We start from the raw sequence: 23,378 nt of genomic DNA, 5'->3' as shown, positions 1-23,378 counted from the left end.
GGAGCGGCCAGTACCATTTTCTGCCTCGCTGGCTGGCTTCAAGGAGGACCCCTCACATTTTATACAAGTGCAGTTAATATATAACTATTCAGGCAAACTGCATTTTTATGAAGTAGATTTGTACAATCAGCATAGAACTTTGGAACCAGATGAGATTGTCAAGGTCATTTCAGTTAATCTCCCACCTAATAAAGGAATCTCCCTCATAATCCTAATACAACACTTTTTATATACTATTTAAGGACCCAGAGATAATAAAGCACGATGCCTGCTCCTGAGAAACATATATTTTTAATGGGAGGAAGCAGGCATATATGCTTCCTGTGTGATAAATGTTATATGATAGAGGCACATACAAAATATTTTGAAAGCACAGGGGAAAGAAAACGAACTTGACTTGGGAAAGTTAGGCAAGACAATATGCATAAAAAGCTGACATCTAAACTAGATATTAAAGATGAGCCTGCCATTTTCCAGACAGAGTGCTGGGGAGAATCCCTTTCTCAGATGATAACCCAGCTTCGGTTTGAATGCTTATAGCTACAGAGCTCACTACATTATGAGGCCAATTCCATTTTAAATAGCTATAGTAGTTGCAAATCCATTTCTTATATTGAGCCAAATAATGCTTTCTAATATTCCTACTCATTAGTCCCAGTGTCCTCCTCTGGAACTGATGGTCAAAAACTTATCTTTCTACCACGTAGGTCATTTCTGTATTTGAAAACAGATATTATGTTTTCTTTTCAGTCATCTCTTTCCATGTTGAAAAAAAGGGAAATGAATAGTCTGAGGTTGGGTTCCCTGGGAAGGAGACTCTGGGACCAAGGTGGGTGGACAGGCGGTTCATTAGGGAGTGCGTTTGAGATCAGTGCTATGAAAGGGAAGGGAAAATGGGCAGGAGTGGGCAGAGGGAAGGTGGAGGTGCAGTGCAGTTTTAATTGGAGCTCAAGCCAACCCTATTGGGAGTTCTGAGGGTAGACTCATCCTTCAGAGCTGTCCAGAGTTACAGCAAGGACCAGGTCTTTAATTCCATGACAACCAATCATTGGGCCAGTTTACTCCAGCCTGAAGGCATGATTTTGGGCAAGATGGTTCTTTCTGCTGATGCAATCCTCAAAGTGGGCTGGTGGCTGAAACCTATTGCCAGGACATTCTTAGCAGCTGGAATCATTAGTCCTTTATTTCTGAAGTGGGTCTTTAAGGGGTGATGCAGAAGAAGAATATAATGTACTGCTAATTCTTTTGGCAGTTATTTTCTCAGACAGATAATACAATGCAAAGGTACCTGTATTTTTGTTTCTTCTTATTAGAAATCAAACACCATGAACATCAAAGTGATGGGGGTTCAAGATAATGGTTCCAGAATGATGAGGTCTAATGTGCAATTGAACCTTTCCTGGGCCAATTGCTCATCTCAGTTATGATGGCCCTTTATATAGGAACGCTTTAAAAATACTCCCCAGGCAAGTTGAAGAAGTACATTCATGTAAAAAATGTGACTGGGACTCTTTTCTGGGAGGAGGAGACTGCTCCGAGACCCCATGCACAACACCATTTTGGAAATAAAATGTAAGTGGGGAAGCATAGTGAGCTGAAAACTGAATTATATCCCTGTCATTCATCACAGAAGATGACACTTCCCGTGGCGATCACAATGCATATTGGGTGTCTGCAACGATGAGTGTGTGACCAGCAGTCCTTTCCACTCCCTGCATACATGAAGATTGCTCTTTGGTTTGTACCAGTGGCCATAATTTGCAAAGCTTGTCACTGCTGGCAAGTTAATAGTTAGCCTAAAGCTTTGTTTAAAAAGGGCTGACCCATTCCTGATTATTGTACACCAGATTGCTGTGTCAACTAAGTTAATAACAAGGGACCACATATTATACCAGGAAACATTTGCCCAAGCTATAACTCTGTCTCTTGATGTCTGTTTGGCTTCATTCATCTCCTCTTCATGCTACAGATAACATTGTCATAATTAAGAATTCTTATTTAATGAAGATTGGCAAGATAAAATGGTGGAACTGGACATTGATGGGAGCAGAAGATTCAGAAAAAGGATGATTGTAGAGGATGATAGAATTAGAAGTAAGGTGAGGATGTGGTAGGAGTGAGATGGAGCCACATTATTTTTTCTCTTTTCTTACTTGCCCCGCACATTGGCTTTCTTCTCATAATAGCTGGCAGTTTCTTTAGGAACTCATTTATAATTGTGAGAGAGTTTTAACAGAAGACTAAGAGAGGAGAGGGCCAGGTTGGTATATAACAGATTGGTTTTCTTTTCAATTCAATCTCATTAGCATAGGCTCATTTACTATGGGCGTTTACTGTCAAGGCTAACTTTCCATGTGTATTTGAACCAGCAGTGGTTTCACTGTAGATGGAACTATGTGGGTGATGGGACATGTTCATTTATCATGGAATGGATAGACTTTGTTTACAATTGGGACCCCTTTCATCCTAAGCCTGTACATTTTAAGGTATATTTGGAAGCCTTTGCCACTTTGTTATATCTACTGGGCTTGTGAAAACTCAAGTGATAATATGTCTCATTTGAGAATCACCTAAATTCCCTTGAGCTGGGAAAATAACAGGGAAAACAAATGGCTATATATTTAAAGTGATAGCCATTCTGGGAGGGTTGTTCTGTTAGTCTCCTTCTTGTCCTGTTGTGCATCTCTGTAAGCCCCCTGACAAGTCTTGGAATAATTAAGCATTATTGTTTTGGATTCCCAATATATCTTATAACTAAGGATGTCAGCTTCACCAGAAGACCAATTCTTGTATTGCAGTAGGAAAAAAATAGGAGCAGGGGCTGGCCACAGTTTGGAATATGCACACATGAAATTATTATTTTATTCCAAATTATTCCCACTCCCCTATCCACCCAATCTTGGTGCCCACACTCTCTACATTTCTGAATTGTAGGGTCCAATGGGGCTCCTCTTTGACCACACAGTTAAGCTAGGGGAGGAAGCCATGATAAGCATCATTTTACCCTTAGCAGAAAGAATCGCGCCCAATGACTAAGCATCTACTGTGTCATTCTGGATAGCCTGTGGGAAATGTGAAAAGTTCACGCCACACAAAGCATCCATAGTGCTGGCAGAGCAGAGGGGCTGGCAGCTTTCATTGCCAAACCAGGGTCTTTGGACACCAGGTGGATATTTCTCAACCTGCATTTTTCTTTCAATGGTGGGTGTTGCCAAAATTCTCAGCAATCTCTCAGCTGTACAACAATATGCTCCCAAACTAAGAAATAACTGTATATATATATATATATATTAAAAGGCTGGTCTCTTGTAATTGCACTTGGAAGCTCTAGTCTGGGAGGTAAAACACTGCCACTTTGACAAAGACTGTTTTGTTATCCTGGATTGTTATAAAATGGAAAGGAACCATCAGATAGAAGAGATGTTAGGGGCACTGACCAAGAAAAGGGATGCCACCACTCAGGAGGAGGTCAGAGGAGAATGGACTGACAGAGGAGGACAGGGGTCTTCATTTTGTGGGTTCAGATTCTTCCAGCTGAATGGTAGATAAAATGCAAGGCTTCACAACTCAGGACAACAAGAGAAATACAGCTTTAGATGGGAGACATTTAAAATGGCTCCTTCCTCAAAAGGGAAGAAAGAAGATGCTCAGAATTGACAGAGGTGACACATAGGTCAGACCAAGACCTGCAGTGTTATATATGTAAGAGAAAGAATAATCTTCTGTATGTTGCTCTAAATAAAGCTTAATCACATAGGAGCTTGGATACAAGTCATTCTAACTTGTGTCTTAGATATACTGTCTGAAGCTTCCTCTAACTTGCATATCTCATGATCATAGTAGAAGATAGAGATAAAACTAACTGTGCTATTGATTTAGCAGATATACCTTTATAGAAAATATTAGAGGCCCAGTGCACAAAACTCATGCATGGAGGGGGGTGTCCCTCAGCCCAGCCTGCACCCTCTCCAATCTGGGATCCATCTCTGGGATTCCTGGCTCCTAATTACTCACCTGCTTGCCTGCCTGATCACCCCCTAACCATTCCCCTGCCAGCCTGATTGACACCTAACTGCTCCCCTGCCAGCCTGGTCGCCCCCAACTGCTTTTCCCTTCAGGCCTGGTTGCCCCCAACTCCCCTCCCCTGCAGGCCTGGTCACCCCCAACTTCCCTCCCCTGCCAGCCTGGTCGCCCCCAACTGCCCTCCCCTGCTAACCTGGTCACCCCCAACTGCCCTGCCCTGTAGGCCTGGTTGCCCCCAACTGCCCTCCCTGCAGGCCTGGTCACCCCCAACTGCCCTGCCCTGCCGGCCTGGTCCCCCCAACTTCCCTGCAGACCTGGTTGCCCCCAACTGCCCTCCCCTGCCAGCCCAGTCGCCCACAACTGCCCTCCCCTGCTGGCCATCTTGTGGTGGCCATCTTGTGATGATGTAGGGGTGGCCATCTTGTGGCGGCTATCTTGTGATGACATGAGGCCATTGTGCAAGCGTGCAAGGGCCACCTAGGCTTTTATTAGTATAGATGTTTTTACTAGAGGCCTGGTGCATGAAATTCATGCATAAATAGGGTCCCTAGGCCTGGCCGGCAATCAGGGCCAATTGGGGCCTTCTGGCTGCTGGCCGGGGCCTCTCTTCCCTGGCTGCCGGCTGCTGGCTGGGGCCTTCCTTCATTCCGCGCAGCCACCTGGTGGTCAGCGCACATCATAGCAAGCGATAGAACTCCCGGTCTCCCGGTCAAACTCCTGCAGGAACACTTTGCATATTAGCCTTTTATATATATAGATACTGATCAAACCTTATACTATACGTGCTTCTCCCTAATACCCATACTGAGGGTGCCTATCCCACTTTCATAGGTAGGCTTAAGTGGAGATAGATGGTCTTTTGGATCATTCACTCTGACTGAGGGATACACATCCACAACTGAGAGCACAAGAGGCTTGAAAAGTGGGAAGTGTGTGTGCATGAACATAAACCTGACCTGAGCTGGCATGAGGCCATTTATAGACTTAAAAAATATATTTATTGTTGAAAGTATTACATATGCCCCCCTTTTTTCTCCCATTGACCCCTTAGAGCCTACCCCTGTACCCCATTTATAGTCTTTACCCCACTTCATATTTGATTTTAGGAAGCTGCCTTGGGCTCTGGCAGTAGCTCTAAAATATTTCAGACAAAGAGAGTATAGACCTATGTTGAATTTCTCTGGAGTTTAGGACATAGTTTTTGGAAGAAAGGTATTAAAAATGTTTACAATTTAAACATACTTAATTTTCAAAAGTAAAATGGACACGAACATTTCTGTCCAGTTTATTAAAATTTTCCTTTGCCATCTTTGGTTTGATTTCTCTCTCTCTCTCTTTTTTACATTTTTACTATTCCAGGATGAATCCTCCATGTTCTTCCAGTTTGGCCCATCTATTGAACAGCAAGCTTCCGTGATGCTCAACATCATGGAGGAGTATGACTGGTACATCTTTTCTATCGTCACCACCTACTTCCCTGGCTACCAGGACTTTGTGAATAAGATTCGCAGCACCATTGAGAACAGCTTCGTGGGCTGGGAGCTAGAGGAAGTCCTCTTGCTGGACATGTCCCTGGATGATGGAGACTCAAAGATTCAGAACCAGCTCAAGAAACTTCAAAGCCCCATCATTCTTCTTTACTGTACTAAGGAAGAAGCCACCTACATCTTCGAAGTGGCTAACTCAGTAGGGCTGACTGGCTGCGGCTACACGTGGATTGTGCCTAGTCTGGTGGCAGGGGATACAGACACAGTGCCCTCGGAGTTCCCCACTGGGCTCATCTCTGTGTCCTATGATGAATGGGACTACGGCCTCCCTGCCAGAGTGAGGGATGGAATTGCCATAATCACCACCGCTGCTTCTGACATGCTGTCTGAGCACAGCTTCATCCCGGAGCCCAAGAGCAGTTGTTACAACACCCATGAGAAGAGGATCTACCAGTCCAATATGTTGAATAGGTGAGTATGGCACAAGGAGCACACTGTTGGTGGAGGTCAGAGTTCAGCTTCCAAAGCTGGGGCTGGACATTCAGAAACAGTAGGAAGAACAGTTCAAGATATCAGTGTTGAAGGCTGGCCACTGGATGGCAGTTATTCATGACAGTGTGAGTGTTTCAGATCCAAAGCTTGCTGTGGCTGTGTTCTTGTTCTGAGAAATATAAAACTGCTCCCACTTATTGAGCACTTGCTATGTGATAAGTATTACTCTAACTGTATTGCATTTTTTACTTCATTTAATACTCAAAGCAACAACTCTAGGAAGCAGGTTTTAAAATTGTTTCCATTTTACAATATAAGAAAATAAGGCCTGTAGGTGTTAATTGTCCAAGCGAGAGTTTCATTTGGAGTTGAACCCTCTCTAGACACCACATACTTGATCACTCTGAAAGACACCATAGGCACCAAGACAAGGGAGCACCAGCCCACTTACCCCTGGAGTGCTGTTGTACTGGGAGGAAATGGAAAATGGTTTAACGGGTGTGTAGGCCATGAAGAGGATGCTTCCCTTGTTTTTCTCTCCCTTGCTTCTCCTCTCTGTACCTTTAAGAGTGAGGATGCTGCTATCAAGGTATCTTTTATGGTGGCTCTTAGTCTGATTTATCCAGTAAGAAGATAAGGGTGGAGTTCTGCTCCCCTGACCTCACCTCATAACCCAGGTATAACTGAAGCCTATCCTCAAAAGGAAATTATGTAACCATGGGGGGCAGAAAACTCTATAGGATGCTTTTATGGTTTAGTTATTTGTATAAAACTGTTACATGTGCAATTATAAAAAATCAAACAACATAGAAGAGCACAAAGAAGAAAGTAAAAATGACCTTAAATCCAACTAATCCTATCTAATAAAAGAGTAATATGCAAATTGGCCATACCTCCACTACACCCACAAGCTATGCCCACCAGCCAATCAGGAGCGAGTATGCAAATTAACCCAACCAAGATGGAAGGGGCCACGGAGCTGCAGCAAGCAGGAGGCTTGGGTTTCCCCAGGAATGGAGGAAGCCAAGCTTCCCTGCCGCCCTGGCCAGCCCAGGCCTACAATCAAGGCTACAAAGTTTCAATTATAGAAGATAAATAAATCCCAACAAAAATGGCGGCAGCCACGGGGCTAGAGAGAGCAGGAGGCTTGAGTTGCCCCCGGCGATGGAGGAAGCCACGCTCCCTCAGCCCTGGCCTGCCTTGGCCTCTGCTACAAAGTTTCAATTATAGAAGATAAATAAATCCCAACAAAAATGGCTGCAGCCATGCAATGAGCAGGAGGCTTGGCTCCGCTGAAGGCTACAAAGTTTCAATTATAGAAGATAAATAAACCCCAGATACCAGGGCCTCCGCTGGGGTTGCCGGGGGGCATGGCCGGCCTGCAAACCACCACAGGCCCCTCGCCCAGGCTGTCCCACGCCCCAAGGTAACCCCACCCTGATCCGGGATACCCTTCAGGGCAAACCAGCTGGCCCCCACCCATGTACCAGGCCTCTATTCTATCTAATGAAAGAGTAATATGCAAATTGACCATCACTCCAACACACAATATGGCTGCCCCCATGTGGTCAAAGATGACTGCTCCCGTGTGGACACAAGATGGCTGTGACAAGATGGCCAGCAGGGGAGGGCAGTTGGGAGGGACCATGCCTGCAAGGGAGGGCAGTTGTGGGCGATCAGGCCAGCAGGGGAGGGCAGTTAGGGGTGACCAGGCCGGCAGAGGAGGGAAGTTGGGGGTGACCAGGCCTTAAGGGAAGGGCAGTTGGGGGGGACCCAGGTCTGCAGGGGAGAGCAGTTGGGGGGGACCAAGCCTGCAGGGGAGGGCAGTTAGGGGTGACCAGGCTTTCAGGGGAGGGCAGTTAGGGGCAATCAGGCGGGCAGGGGAACAGTTAGGCATCAATCAGGCTGTCAGGGGAGTGGTTAGGGGTGATCAGGCTGTTAGGTAGAAGCATTTAGGGGCAATCAGGAAGGCAAGCAGGCAAGCAGTTGGGAGCCAGCAGTCCTGGATTGTGAGAGGGATGTCCTACTGCCCGTATATGGGCAGTAGGACATCCCTTGAGGGGTCCCAGATTGGAGAGCGTGCAGGCTGGGCTGAGGGACACACCTCTCTGTGCACAAATTTTGTGCACTGGGCCTCTAGTGAGAGATAATCATGGTTGAAAGATTTAGTGACCATCTTTCTAGACATTTCCCTGTGCATGGATACCTATCCTATCTAATAAAGAGGGAATATGCAAATTGACCATCACACAGTCACAAAGATGGAAGTGCCTGCAGCAGAGGCAGGGGTTTCCATAACACAAAATGGCTGCGCCCACAGCAGTGGCGGGGTTTCTGTAACACAAGATGGCTGCACCCAAGGCGGTGGCCGAGTTCCTGTAACAAGCCTTAAGGAGCAATCAGCAGGGACCTGAGGCTGCACCCCCTGCCCAGTGGGGCTTGGCAGGGGACCTCAGGCCACACCCCCCACCCTGCACCAGGGGACCTCAGTCAGTGCCGCCTCTCCCCCCCGCCTCCGGTGCCAGAGGGCTGGAGGCTGTGCCCCCGCACCTGGCGGGACTTCATGGAGGACCTCAAGGCATGTCCCCCACCCCGGCCCAGGCTGCGGGACCTCAGGCTGCGCCCCCCACTCCAGGCCAGGAGACCTGAGGCTGTGCCCCCCCACCCTGCAGAGCTTGACGTGGGACCTGAGGCTGCACCCCCTGCCCCACCTGGCGGGGCTTGATGGGGGAGGGGCCAGCCGGGTCTGGATATCACCCAATGGGGGTGGGGCCCGCTGGGTCTGGATTTGTGTGATTTTGAGGCTCCACAGGTGGGCGGGGACTTGACTCTGGTCCTGCGGCGTGCCCCAGACTCTGACAGGAGGATGGTTTTCATATACATTTTACTAATTTTCTTTCATCTCTGACACTTCTAGTATAGAGAAAGGGCAGATAGCAATATTAAAATATTTCCTCTAATTAATCCCCTTTTAATGTGCACGAATTTTGTGCACTGGGCCACTAGTATGGATATAAATCTATAATTTTATATAAATGGAAATGTATACATGCTGTTCAATAATCTGACTTTCTGTGCTCGCTTCAGCAGCACATATACTAAAATTGGAATGATACAGAGAAGATTAGCATGGCCCCTGTGCAAGGATGACATGCAAATTCACGATGTGTTCCATATTTTAAAAAAATAATAATATGACTTTTTTTTACTCAACAATATGTTTTGGGCATCCACTGTAAATTTATCAACTATATCAGACACATAGCAAGGTATTCAGAAAAACTTAATACATGCTCAGGTACCCACCATTCAGCTTAAGAAATAAAATATTAGAAAGTGTATCTGGGGAGGTTAACATACATTTAGTGGTGGTTGAATGTGTACCTACTTATCCTTGGAAGGGAGTTGGACTGTTGCCTCTCAGCTAAACTCCTAAATTTAGAGTTGAAATTAAAACTGGTATTAATGTGGCTGCATCTGTGATCCAGTCCTAATATTCTCTCACCTTGAACTTTGCTCTTCCTGCCTCCCTAGTTATCACTGCTTGTTCGGTAGTGACTGTCTTAGTTTTCTTCCTACCTCTGGTAATTCTGCCTCAGGCTCATTGGCACGCTCTTCTTCCTTTACACATCTCTTAAACGCTAGTGCTTCTCAGGGCTCTGTCCTAAACCCTTTCTTTTCTTATCCATTGCCAAGGATACAATTATTGTCTATAAGTTCCCCCAAATCTCTGGCTGCAATCTTTCAATTGAGCCCCAAGTCTGTATCTCTAACTGTAATTAGATATGTTTCTTTAGAACATGCCATATCCGAAGCTGACCTGCTTTCTCCTCCTACTTCTTAGAGCCAAATCTGCACCACCTATAAAGGGGGCATCCTATTGCCCAGTTGCCTAAAATAAATATTTCCATTGTCCTTGATTCAGTATTCCTGACACCTAATAGCCAATCATGCCATTTTCTGTGGATTTCCTCTGGAGTGCTTTCACTTATTTTCATATTCATACCATACCCCAGCCCATCTCTTCTTACCTGCATTGCTGCAGGGCCTCTTAAATATCTTCTGGCTCCCTGTTCTGTCTTTTTCAATCTACATTGCAGCCAGAGTGGTCTGAAATGAATATGTGATGCCATCCCTCTCCTGCTCACTACTTTTCAGTAGGTCTTTATTGCCCCTGCAATAAAGTCCCATCTCTGTAATGTGGTTTACAAAGTCATCCACAGCATGGGCCCTCCTGTCTTTCCAAAATGGTCCCATGCTACTCTGTGCCTTAAGCACTGCATTCCCACAATACTGGCCTTACTTTTGTTCTTTGAGTATACCCTCTTCCCCCTCACTTCCAGTCAGTGTGCACTGTGTAATCCCTTCCCACCAATACACAAATGCAGATGCTCCTTTACCTGTCTCAGATTCTCTGTGCTTCATGTTTTAGTCTTGGCATCACTTCCACTGGGAAGGCTTTCCTGAGCCCTGGACTGACATCAGCCTGTAATATGCCTTCACTCCATCTTGTGCTTTTCCAATAAAGCCACTCTTCAGAATGTTATAATTACATGCTTTATTATCTCTCCACCCCGTAATTCTGGGAAAGCAGTGACCTTTCTGTCTTACTCATATCTATGACACCCACTCCTAGCATAGTGTGAGTCCCAAGGAAGACACTTGGAGTAAATGAGTGACATCCTCCAAGATGCTGAGCTGTCCAATGCATACCCACCTTATAGGAGCTTTCTCATTCTGCTCCTCTCTGCAAGATAATAGAGGTTTCCTTTAAAAACTCACTGTGTGGTCTTTTCTGTATATTCATGTTTTCTCCCATTGTTTTTAGTGTTAAATTTAAATCTGATTTAGATTATTTTACCAAATGTTTGTTCTTTAAAAAAAAATGCTAACAATGAAGGAATAAAACATTTGCTAAACAACACAAAGAAATCAAGTGGGCGTTACCTTAAAGTCCATAAATATGGTCCAGGAATGTCTGCTTTTATCTTAAAGCTTCCTCTGTGTAAACAGGGAAATGTACATATTATTATTTCCCATTTGGCTTCTTTACATTAGAATGTAAATGTGATTTCTCAAGTCAGGCCTCTAACCACTATATCTTTAAAACCATAGTTGGTTTGAACCTTTGTTACCATCTCTTCTGGCCACTGGGAAGGTAGCTCTCCTGGGTTCTCTATCCTTTTTCCAGGTTATTGTCAAGATAGCCACACATGCCCATCTCCATCTTCTCAAGTACAGCAGTCTACACCATGCAGGTTATTCATAAATTCCTTGAATCCCAGTGTGGAGGAGAGAGAAAAGGTCCGCCTTCACTCAATTTCCCAAGTATACTGTGTAAACCGTGTCTTCCGACTCCTGCCCTAGTTCCATGATTTCTCTAGAGGTCTGTATCTAACAGTGTGGGACGTCTTCTCTGGGCTCTCTCCCTGTCCTTATCCCTGCATCCCCCACTCATTTCCACTGTCTTTTCCTTCCCTTCCTCCCAAATGCAGCTTCTCATGGTTCTTGAATCCAATCCCTGGCCACTCTTGGAAATGATTAATCTGTTTTTCTATCAGGACCCAGAAAGGATTGATGCTGACTAACAGGGACAAGAAGGTGCTATCCTCAAAGTCTGAGCTGTTATCACCAGGCACAGCACTCAAAATCATCTACTTATTCCTTCTACTTATCCTGTCCGAAATCAGACTCTTCCTCCCTTCAGAGATCTGGTCTCACTAGGGTTACTCTTTTAAATAACAAACCAAGCAGCCACAACATTTAGCCACAGCAGGAAATCTTTGCAAAATAATATTGTTGCAAATGGTTGGTTGTTTTGTGAGGACTGGCCTCTGTTGGCCTGCTGCTCACCTCTCCATAACAGCAGTGGGAGGAAGGCCCCTCAGGTGGTATCTGGGAGTGACCCAGCCCTAGAAGACAGATTTGGGAAAGGGTAGACTGTTGTCCCCTTACCTTCTGAACACCCAGAAGCATTAATAGGCCTGTCCTCCCCAGAAGCATTATAAGGGGAGGTAAAGCCTTCCTTTATAGCTGACCAGCCTGTGGCTTTCCTTTCAAGTGAGGCAAGTTCCTAAGTGCAGATTTAGGAAACAGGGACAGGAGGCTCTGTGATATCCCTGAGTGCCACAAAGAGACGCACATTTGAAGTGATTCACTTGTTACTGAAGGAAGATTTTTTTTTAAATGACATGCAAGCATTCTCAGAGAGGATCCTTAAAATGAGCTATTTTAGTTCACTATTAAATAAACGTTATTTATCACATGTCAATCCAAATTCCTTACTGATTATTTCTTAGCTGCTTGAAGCTCCTTTGGCTAGACGTGGTGACTGTTTCCAGATAGGCCTTAGACTGCTGGCCAAGGCTTTTGACCTGAGTAACAAGAAAAATACAGAAATCCAGTTAAATTTGAATTTCAGATAAACAATAGATCATTTCTTTTTTAGCATCTGTCACAAATATTGCATGGGTCATGCTGATACTAAAGGATAATTTGTTGTTTATCTGAAATCCAGATTAAATAGGGCTCCTGTATTTGTTGCTAAATATAACAACCCTATTTTGTACACTAATAAAAATGAACTTTCTGTTGGAATTTTGTACCTTTCACTTATGCCTTATTAGTAAATGGACTGCAGTGTACTATACCAGCAATTTTCAACCCTTACTAAAATTCTGTGGCACACAAAATGTATTTTTTGTTGATCTGATAAAAAAAAAAGGCATAATTTTGATTCATTCACACTGAACAGCTATTGTTGTGTTGGCTGTTGACATTTTTTTTACTTAACAGTTTAAGGGAAAAGAGGTCAGTGCTCCTGACTAAATAATCAGGTATTGCATGTTTGAAACATTCTTACGGCACACTGGTTGAAAATCACTGCCCTATACCATAGCCTGAGACATGCTGAGGGAGTTTTATTCCAACTGGGAACTTGATTTGATTGAAAGAGTTAGAGACTTTCTTATGTGTGCATTCTGTAAGTGAAGGACTTTCTTAGTTTCTGAGAAAAATCTGAAAACCCTTTGGTTTCAAATGATCTGAAAGGGTTGAGAAAGGGATTTGGCCAGACGTCTAAACCCTTCTTTATCTCCCTGAGCTAGAGAAGAATTGTTAACTGTTAGTAGGCACACGACTATATTTTTCCTTTATCATTCCCTGGGGTGGGTGGTAGTTAATGGTTATTTTCCTTTGCAATGTCCTCTCCAGTACCCCGCTGGTCAGTTTCTGTCACTCAGGTGATGGCGCACCTGCCGCTCACCTCTAGGCTCTCTTTATGTCCTGAGGACCCAGTGTTCCTGCTCTTCATACAGGGCAACTTTTGAACTTGTAGAAAAAGCAGATGCTCTTTCAAATGGCTGGATTTCAACATAGAACCTCTTGCCTAATTATTTTCCCCAGTGTCCTCAGTTTTCCTACTCAGCTCATGCTTTGCACCCACCCATCCCAGTTCTTCCTTCCCTTTTAAAGTGGCCATCTCAAGAGGCCAGAATCCTCCCCCTGGCCTAGCTTTTGAGAGATGGGGATAAGTGATGTGAAGAAAGGTGCTTTCTAGGTTCTCATAAAGAGGCTGTGATGAGCAGATCTTTCATTATCCTTGAGGCAGCCTTCCCATCCTTGGAACAGTTAGCTGGGTTGCTCCCATGGGGTGCCCACTTGACTCTCTTGGCCTGGAAAGTGCTGAGAAGGTAAGAAATAAATGAGGAATTGAGTCCATTAGTTTTTAGACACTATGGGCAAAATTTGCTTGGTTAGTACCCATGTCTGGTTGTTATTAATGTTCATGGAGTGCCAAGCATAGGCAGATTTATGGTAAGACAAATATATATTATAGGTGAACTTAATGTAATTTACATGTGAACCAATCAAAGGCTCTATGAATGCATAGTTATAAGTGGACCATCAGGCACAGTGGCCCTTCATCTGATTAAAGAAGTCCACTGGAAAGCTATGTTTGCATACAAAACATAAAGACACACCTGGGTATAGAGAGAGTGACGTGTAGAAGGAAATATAAATTGGGGGAAATAACCAGAGAATCTAATCACTATCCTAAAAGACAAATTCAATGCTTATTGTAATTCAGGCAAAGCAAGCTTTGACTATGCCTGGAAGAATTATGGAATGTAAGGATTTTCAAACTATTCTGTTTTCTTCCAGTCTTTCACATTTTCCATATCAGATACTTAGATGGTCTTTTTATTAAGTGATCGTTGCTTCTTTCCTTTAAATTCAGACCCATGAACAGCATTCTCAATGTTTAACGTGGAGAGCCCTACATGATTCTTTCTTTAATTGTTATTTAATTCTGTGGCTGAATTGTAGAATTTAAAACTTATCCATGCCATATTTGGTGTGTTTTTTTCTTCCATTTTCTTTCTCTTCTATTTCCTCCCCACTTTTTACATCCCCTTCTTCTTTCTTTCTTTAAAGAATATTTACAATTTGGAGGAGAGGGCAGATGACAAAGAGGGGGAATGAGTGGGAAAAGAATTCTGTTTCACTTAGAATAACTTTTGGGGAGAGGGAGCGGTACATAGTGCTGGGAGAGAAGACACAGGTGGTGCATTGTCTGTAGGGATAGGATGGTCTCAAAGAAAGCAGACATGTCACAAAGGATATGGGTCGGTGGCAATGGGAAGGGTGAAGAAGAGGGTCATGAGGTATATGCTCAGAAGCAGCCCCTTTGTCAGGGTCTGAGGAAGTTGTTACCTCCGGCATTGGTTACCCTTCTGAATACTCACTGCACACCAGAATTGTAAGTGATCTAATTTGATACTTGCAAAAATCCTGATCCATGCAAATGTCCTAAGGATTCCCTGATCCCACCCTTCCAAGCACTCCCTATGCCCACCCCTTGCTTTATTTTCTCTGTAGCTCTTATGTAACAAACTGCATATATGTTATTTTTAAATATATTGTTATCACACTCCTCTTGGTTGAATTCAATCTCCATGAGAGCAGGACATTTTTCAGCCTCTGTGTTCCCAGCACAGTGACTGATAGGTTGTAGAACCTTGATAAATATTTGTTTGATAAAAGCATAAATGAAGATAGGAATCATTATCCCCATTTATATATTTCTAAGAAACCTGAGACCCTCCAGCTTAGGCTGTGTGATGGTGTCAGGATCTACCCTGGGTCTGCCTGGGGAACCTGGATATCAGTCCCTTACTGGGCTGCATATTAGCCAAGCTTTAAAGAAATATAAGCCTGGCTGGTGTGGCTCAGTGGTTGAGCATCGACCTATGAACTGGGAGTTCATGGTTCAATTCCTGGTCATGTGTCCGGGTTGTGGGCTTGATCCTCAGTGTGGGGCATGCAGGAGGCAGCTGATCAATGATTCTCTCTCATCATTGATGTTTCTATCTCTCTGTCCTCTCCCTGCTTCTCTGAAATCAATAAAAATATATTTTAAAAGTAAAGAAATCTAGGCTTCCCTTAAAATCAAAGCACCAGAGTTGGAAGAGTCTTTTGCTGCTCACCTCATCCAATCCTTTCAATACAGGGATTCTCACAGAATAGACAATAGAATGATGAATGGATTTATAACTTTTTGAAAGCAAAATCTCAGAGTGGTCACTCATCTGTTCAAGGCTAGATGGGCACAGAACCCAGGTGTCCTTTGGCAGGAGCAGTGTTCTGCACAGAGCATGCTGCCTCTTAACTGCTTGACCATGTCCTCAGAAGGACTGGCAGGCAGCCAGGGTTTTCCTGTTAGCCTTTGCTCTGGTCTGGCAATGTCTCCATGATTCTTGCTCCCTTGGTTCTTACCCAGACAAGGGTGCAATTTCACAGTTAATAGGAATTGAAGGTGGTGTTATTTAGGAATTGAGTGGGATCATTTCTCCATCTGCTCTCTCTTCCCACCAGGGGATAAAGGCTGGCTGGGTGGGGATAAGAGTGGGGGCGAGCTGCCAGGAAGCTAGAGTGCTGTCATTTATGGTTACTGACATGGGCTGGAAGCTTGAGTGAGGGCTGGACCACAGCCGGCCATGGTCAGCTTAACTAACAGGAACTTCTTGAGAGCAGAGATGGTATTCTAGCTTTTGCACCTACATATACAACCTCACATATTTTAAATAAATAATGGTTTCAACCTTTCTCTTTGTTTCCTCTCCACTGAATCTGTCAGGGGTGCATAGGTGGTCATCTGCTGAAAGAAATCTCTGGGACCTGATGTGGCTGATAAGGATTGGGAAGAAGCAGGCTTTCAGCCTGCCTGATTTTCAGAAGTGGTTGCTAAGGGATCTGAACCAGCACTGCAGACAGAGGCACATGTAGAAGCTGGCAAGAGGGTGGCAGCAGGAGCTGGGTAGAGGAACCTTCCCTTGACTTTCAGGCTTTTATCAGTGGCGCATTCTCTTCCGGGAGGCCCTGGTGGAGTTAGTGCGCCCAGACTGGCACTGGTCCCCAAGCTGGGCTGGCTGGTCACACATGAAGGAACTGCTGCTGACAGATTAGAGCTCCCTGCTGCTGAAATCTGTTCCCTCTTGTCCAGCTTCCAGCAGCAGCAGCCGGCCGGGGGCTGCCTACTGCCTCCCTCGCTGCTCAGGCTTTTTCTTTTCCTCATTCATTACTGATTCACACACACCCTTTTTTCTTTCTTCTTTCTCATTTCTTTCCCTATAGGGTGTTCTGTTCATTGATCTTTTGCTGCCCTTCTCTTCTCCTCACCAGCTTTCATTTAAATTTTTACCGACTTGAGCTTTCTGTGTTCCTAAATGACCATGTGTGGGATTCTTGCACATACACATACTCATGTGTGCATGCAGTATATATCCATACAACACATCTTTATGTATGTACATTTACATATGTCAAATTGTGTAGAGCATTGTTGACGGAACTGGATTAAAACACTTTTCCATATTAAATTTGATGGCATGAGAAAAGTTGAGTATGGTATAAAAGTTGGGAGGAATCCTTTAAAATGGCTTGTCTGGAATTAGCTTTGGTGAATATCCACAAGGTATTTCCTTCCAATCTGATTCCATTTTTAAGGTTTTGATGACTGTAAGGATGGTTGCTAAGTAACTCTATCACATTTATTGTTTGGGCAAAAGAGGAAGACACAGCAGTCAAGTGGTTCTATATACTTTTAAGAATCCTTTAATGTTTTATTTTTCTAAAGGAAATATTTTCTGTGTCAAAGCAACAGAAATATCCATGGAAACCACACTGTGAATATCATATCATATCATATCATATCATATCATAAAATAATATCATATTCATTCTAAGTGGTCTTTTTCAGAATTCCCCTAAAAGGATCACAGATGGAGTCCAGATGAGGATATGTGTCAAAATACATTTAGTGTTTGACATAAAATTCGATGATCAAAAACTTCAAGTTGTTCAGCATTAGGGCTAATAATGAGGATAATAAAAGTGACCATTTTCATACAGGGAATCCTCATGTCTGTATTCTCACTGAGACATTACAACAAATTCGTGAGGACTTCTATTCACTGTATGGATTGGTTCTAGTTATCATCAGAGAAAACTTAGATTCTTTCTTCTTTTAATTTTTCAGCAGCATTTCCAGACACTCACACCCATTTTCCCCCTCCTTGGACAACAATCTAGGAACTTTTGTTTAAGCAACAATAGAATATAGTTTATTAACATAGACTTTAACATGTCAAATTTCTCTCATTTTTTAATGTAGAGGAAAAGCCAAGTGTATGTTATGGACTGTAACTCAAAATTATGAGTAACCACAGGCTACACAGTGTCATTATTCTCACTGCTCTGTTACCACATTTCAAGTGTGTTCACACAGAGACTTCCTTGTTTTACCTGGAAGAGGAGAGGTCACATATTCAACAGTCTGATGTATCTGGAACATAGCCAAGAACCACGAAGAAAGCAGAAAAGGGCTTTGAACAAAAATCACTGACACAAAATTCTTGTCCTAAAATGAATGTAGTTTATTTGAACTAAGAGTTCATCTACTCTAATTTTACACGTATTTCTAAGAAGTTTGTGGACAGTTGGAGTATATATGGCATAGAGAATCAGTAACCCAGTTTAAACATGATACATAAACATATTTAAGTGGTCTGTCCACAGCTGGCTTGGTACCTGTATGATCACTGGGACCCAGACTTCTGCTAGCTTTCTACATTTTTGTTTGTAAGGTGTGGCCTACATCCCCAAACCCAAGAGGGCTGCTAGACTCCAGTGTCAAGCAGCAAATTGAAGTTAGAAAGAAAGAAAGACAAACACTTTCCCTTTTAAAGAGATTACCCAGAAATCCACACTTTGCTTATAGCCTGTTGATCAGAAATCAGTCCATGGCCACAGCTAGCTGCAAGGGAAGCTGGAAATTGATTTTATTTTAGTTTTTGACTGGGACAGTAATATGCCCAGTTAAAAAGCAAAGTTCTGTTAGCTAGGGAGAGTCAAGGCTGTCTCTTTGGTAGGCAGCCGGTAGTGTCTAAGATACTTGCTTATCTGATTTTCCAGATGACAACAGCTTAGAAATAACAAACATGATGGGAATTGGGTAGGTAAACTGACAGTGTTAAGAAATAACAAGCAGAATAGTAAAGTGCAGAAGGTACTGGAAAAACCTAGCAAAATACCTTGAAGGGAACATTCGTCTAAGACCATTTGAGCAAACGTCCATATTCTCCCACAAAACCTATATCCCCTTTAAAGCCTCCCTCAATAGCAAGATAGCATAGTCATTGTTAGGTCATCAATAAGAGCTTAAATTTTATTGACTATATTTGATTTAAGAAGTCAGAGAACTCCATAATAACTTTCTGAAATTTTCCATTTAAAATGCTTCCTATAATCAAGAAAAAGCTTGGTACTTAAAAATACTAAGCTTCAGCAATTTAGAAAATTTACCTTAAGAAAGGTTATTAAGTGACTACTTTGTGCCAAGTCCTTTATAGAGCCTTATTTAATCTCAAAAAGTATTGTCCAGAGGCATTATTACTTCCATTTTTCAGAGGAAGAAACTGAGATCCAGAAAGGTTAAGTCACTTGCCTACTTCACTTACAGATAAAGTTGGGTTTCAAATCTATGTTTTCATGAATTCCAGGTGTACTTTGACCCTGTTGTCCATCTTTTGAGAACTATCTCTGTAGCTGAGTCAATTAGGCATGACTCTGATGTATATGAAGACATTATTAATCTGCACACAAAGTGGTTTTTAATAAAGAATTTCGTTCCTTAGCCTCTGTGCTGAATTCTTGTCCTGAAGCCATGATAAATCCAGCCCAGGAGCAGCATCAGTGCACACATGTTAGGGATGTCCCAAACTGAGCCTCTTCATTTCCCTCTCTGTCCTGAAGTGTGCCTCATCTCTAGTTACTGGCCCAGCTGTAATCTCGCTATACTTCCTTTTCTTTTTGGAAAGGATGATTATTTTTTCTTATTTTATTCCTGTGCATTCCAAAAATCCTTTAGCTTTCACGGGAAAAACAAGTTATTGTTTTTGTAGACCTGAGAGTCCTTGGAACTGAAGTGAGAACAGACTTTCTGTTCTAAAATCTGTGGAGGCTCCTGGAGGTTATGGAGACATTGGAAATAATGTCAGGGACATGTAATAAAACTGAACAAGACCTTGGTCTCCATAATGATTTACAAAGGTCCTCCAGGGCCACTGTTCCTTTGCGACAGGTCGGATGAGTCTGGGTTTGTTTAAGGCTGATACTCTGCCAGAGATCCGAGAAAAGTAAAAACGGTGTTATTGAAAGTTAAAGAAATGTGACGTGTAGGGGGCTGCTTTTCTGTACCTCACAATATTATATTTACCGATGGTTGACTTAGTGACACATTCAGTTGGTATTTTGATCCCTTATGAGGTACTGACACCTGTGTTAGATGCTGGGCATATAGACAACACACATCATCCATTTAATTGGCTTCATGAGGAGTGTGGCATCCATAGAAAGTTCTTTTGATTTGCTAATTTGGACTTATTTTTCTTGTAATCCAAAGCAAATTGCCTAAGAGGCTAGCAGAATGAGCCTAAGAAATGAAGATCAGAATTTCAGAATACATTGGTTAAAAGTACCTAGAATTTCCTGGTGCTTCTGACAGAAGGCCATGAAGGGTCCCTTCTGATGGAGAACAAGACAGTGAACTTAAGGAGAAAAAGACCATTCTGATACAGCTGATTCTAGCTTAATTCTTTGTGATCTCATTGTCACAGATTATTAGCCACCCCCAAACTCAAAATACCTCATAAAAGAATATTCTTTTGAAATACATCAGAATTCCCTCCCCCACATGCACACACACGCACTTTGTGTGCTCACGCACTAACAAGTTTAAAAATAGGAATCATGGTGTTGCCATGACTCCCATTGCTACTCTGCAGCCTCTCTTTCCCTTTGATGTGATTTCACTTCTGAACACGATTTGGCAAGGACCTGGCTCAGAGCGGCCTCTAGCGGCTCAATCCTTTGGGAAGTTCTTCCTGGAATATTCAGCCCAATTCCAAAATTAACCCATACCAGCCAAGTTGAACACTTCCGTGTAATGAACTGTTCTCTCCACGTGATCAGCTTTGTGCAGAATCTTTCTCAACGACTATGAGTAACAAACCAGGTGATACATACTGTGTGCTCAAAACTATGGCCAACTGTCCAGGAGTTCACTGTGTTGCTGTGGAAATGAGACCTGCACCCCCAAAACACTGAGAGAGACAGCAGGGAAACTGGGTGGTGGAGGTATGATGGTGAATGAAGTAATTCAAATGAAATACGTCTGCTCTGATCATCAAAAGTTAACATTTTCCTTCTTCAGATAAAGGAGTCTTCTCAAATGTATCACCTGATGCTGATTCCACAGCCTCAGGGAAGTGTTGATGTGTAACTTGTTCCCATATTGTCTTAGTTCCCTATGTTTTGAGTTCCCTGTGTCTGTGCTTCTCAGTACTGACTGCGTGTTAGAATTTCCTGGGAAGCCTTAAGAAACCGTATACAGAGCTCAAGGTCCTACCCTGAGCAATTCAGATTTAGTTGGATAGGAAGGGGATAGGGTCCTGGGAACAGACATGCATTGAAACCTCCCAAGTTGATCTTCAATGGCAGCCAGAGTTGCCCATCACTGTGCTCAATTCTGCTGTCATATTTGTGGTTCCAATGACCAGAATAAGGTGAAGAGCAATGATATCATTTGCATGAATTTGAACTTGGTGCTAATGAAACAATTCCTTCCTTTGATTCTCTCTGGATGACCAGTCTAAAAACTGTGAACCCTGTTAGTGCTATGAAATTCAAATTCTGGAATGGATACAGGATGTGGACATTTCATCAGTGGTGATCCTCTTGTGGGTGGTCATGATGTCCTAACGTGGATTTTGGTCCTTTTGCTGGCACTCCACGTGTCTATTCTATGCAGAGAGATGAATTTTTGTCAGTAAAGCTGGCAGCATGAGCATCAAAAGAAATCTGACTTTAAATGGCGTTTTAATTCCCCTATACATAGACTGGTTACAAACTCAAAAAGAAACAGAATTTTAAAAGCTTCAGATTCAGTGTCTGCTGGCCCTGATGAGAAATTTATGCTTTGCTAAATTTTGGAGTGCACAAGTGGTTTTGAAATGAAAGTTATTAGCACTAGGAAATGATGTTCTTTGTATTACTACACTGTTATTACATTTAATGGAATTGTCCATAAAGCATTACAGAATGAAAGGAAAAACAGAGTTTAGAATCTGGAAGACATGGGGTGAGGGGCAAAGTAAAAACATTAATGGTGGGCCATCTTGATCTCACAACTCTTACCTGAAGTCTGGGAGAGAACTATTAGGGAAATCAATTAAGTCGGGCTTGACAATGTTCTGGCAGGAGTTTGCAGGTGATTTCATAATGTGTGGCATTGTTGTGGTTCTGACTGTTATGAGCAAACAAGAAAGCTAAGCCTAGGCATAGTTTTGGAATTGTATTAAGGGAGGGTATAATATTTCAAAGTAGAGTAATGCTATCTATTTGATTAAAGACTGCCTGGCACAGGAAACTTTATGTTTGTCCAAAGGAATAATAAGAAGAGAAGGAAACACTACATTATTGTTAAAGCTTTTTGTGATTTGTATGAGAGAACCATGACAGTCTTCAGAAACCTTTACCATGTACTGTATTTGATTACTAGGTGATTGCTATCATTGCCTTTAACTCCTATCTTCCACCCACCCAGCTCTCTCTCCTGCACTTCTCATGAAGGTGCTGTAGGGCCATCAGACTTGGGCTTCCTTGAGGGAGCAGGAAGGAATGAATCCAGGACACTTGTTCTTCCCCAAACTTCAGGTTCCAGATCTGGGCTATGACATGGAACTTTCTGGCATTTGTTCACCAACAGCATAACATAAGGGAGGAACTAATTGCTGTAAAGAAGCATTTATTAATTGTCACACCATGTCTGTTCCGCCTTGGGGCTCAACCAGGCATGTTTTAATATTGAGTTGGCTCCTCAAGGTTGAAATGAAAATGCCTATGCAGGCAGTCAAATCCTTATTTTGCATATGTCAATGACTGATGCTATAAGGAGGGAGGATTATGTGTTTGGATGTTTGTTTTTAAGTATATATAGATTTTTCCAGATTTCATATCAGGGACGCACAAGACAACATTGGGGTCTGGAGGTGAAAGGTGGATGAAAGTTACACTACTACACTGTAAACCTCAAATAATTATGGACCTGTGAATCTTAGTGACCGAGAACCGTAGCCATTCTTAATGTCCCTTGTACTGTATACGGATTTCCTTTCCATTTCTGGCATTGCTTTCCTCTTTCCTGAAGTGGTGATATTGACTTCATTTCATCCTTTATATTTAGTATTGTCTTAAGAGAAAGGGGCGCATAGTTCATCTTCACAGCACACCTCACCGTGCTGTCCACCATACTTACACGTTGTCCAAAATGGGTGACCTAGAAACTCCACACACACTCCTGGAGGAACAAAAAGTATATCTGAGAGTTGAGTGGCTGCCTGGTGTTTTCCCCCCTTTTCTGTGGGAGATGATAGTTCATATATCTCAGGGTAGGAAGTCTGAAATGTATTTCTTTTTCTATTTCAAAGGTAAGATTGGAAAGTGGGAAAAGAAAGCAAGTGCAGCATTTGATTCAGCCTTTGAAGTCTTTTGGGTCCCGTGTAAAGTCTGTCAGCCCTGGTGGTGACACGTGCTTCAGATTGTGAGGCTTATTTTTTCTTCAAAAAAAAAATTAAAAAAATGCCTGTCTCTTCATTTCTTCTGAGCACTGGGAAAGGATCCTACTTCTCCATACTTGGTTGTACCAGCTGTCGAATGAGTCACTCTGGTTATTAGTGAACAGCAAGGAAATATGTCTGTAAAAAAAAGAAATTGACAGGAGATATAAAGAAGGCACAGGACAGATCTGAGGGAAAA

General features: G+C 42.9%; 1 protein-coding gene across 1 annotated transcript in view; it reads left to right on the top strand.

Moving 5' to 3' along the window:
* GRIN2B (glutamate ionotropic receptor NMDA type subunit 2B) overlaps positions 1-23,378 on the top strand; it is a gene marked incomplete at both ends in the record, with an annotated part of 295,204 nt that overhangs the window by 107,140 nt on the left and 164,686 nt on the right. The window contains one exon of the mRNA XM_079775801.1: positions 5,383-5,981. Coding sequence (XP_079631927.1) covers positions 5,383-5,981 — 599 coding nt within the window. The remainder of the gene's footprint in view (positions 1-5,382; positions 5,982-23,378) is intronic.

Source organism: Cnephaeus nilssonii (genome assembly GCF_951640355.1).
Source record: "Cnephaeus nilssonii genome assembly, chromosome: 6".
Taxonomy (NCBI): domain Eukaryota; kingdom Metazoa; phylum Chordata; class Mammalia; order Chiroptera; family Vespertilionidae; genus Cnephaeus; species Cnephaeus nilssonii.
The sequence above is the reverse complement of the archived record's forward strand: the minus strand, read 5'-3'. Positions and strand labels throughout refer to the sequence as shown.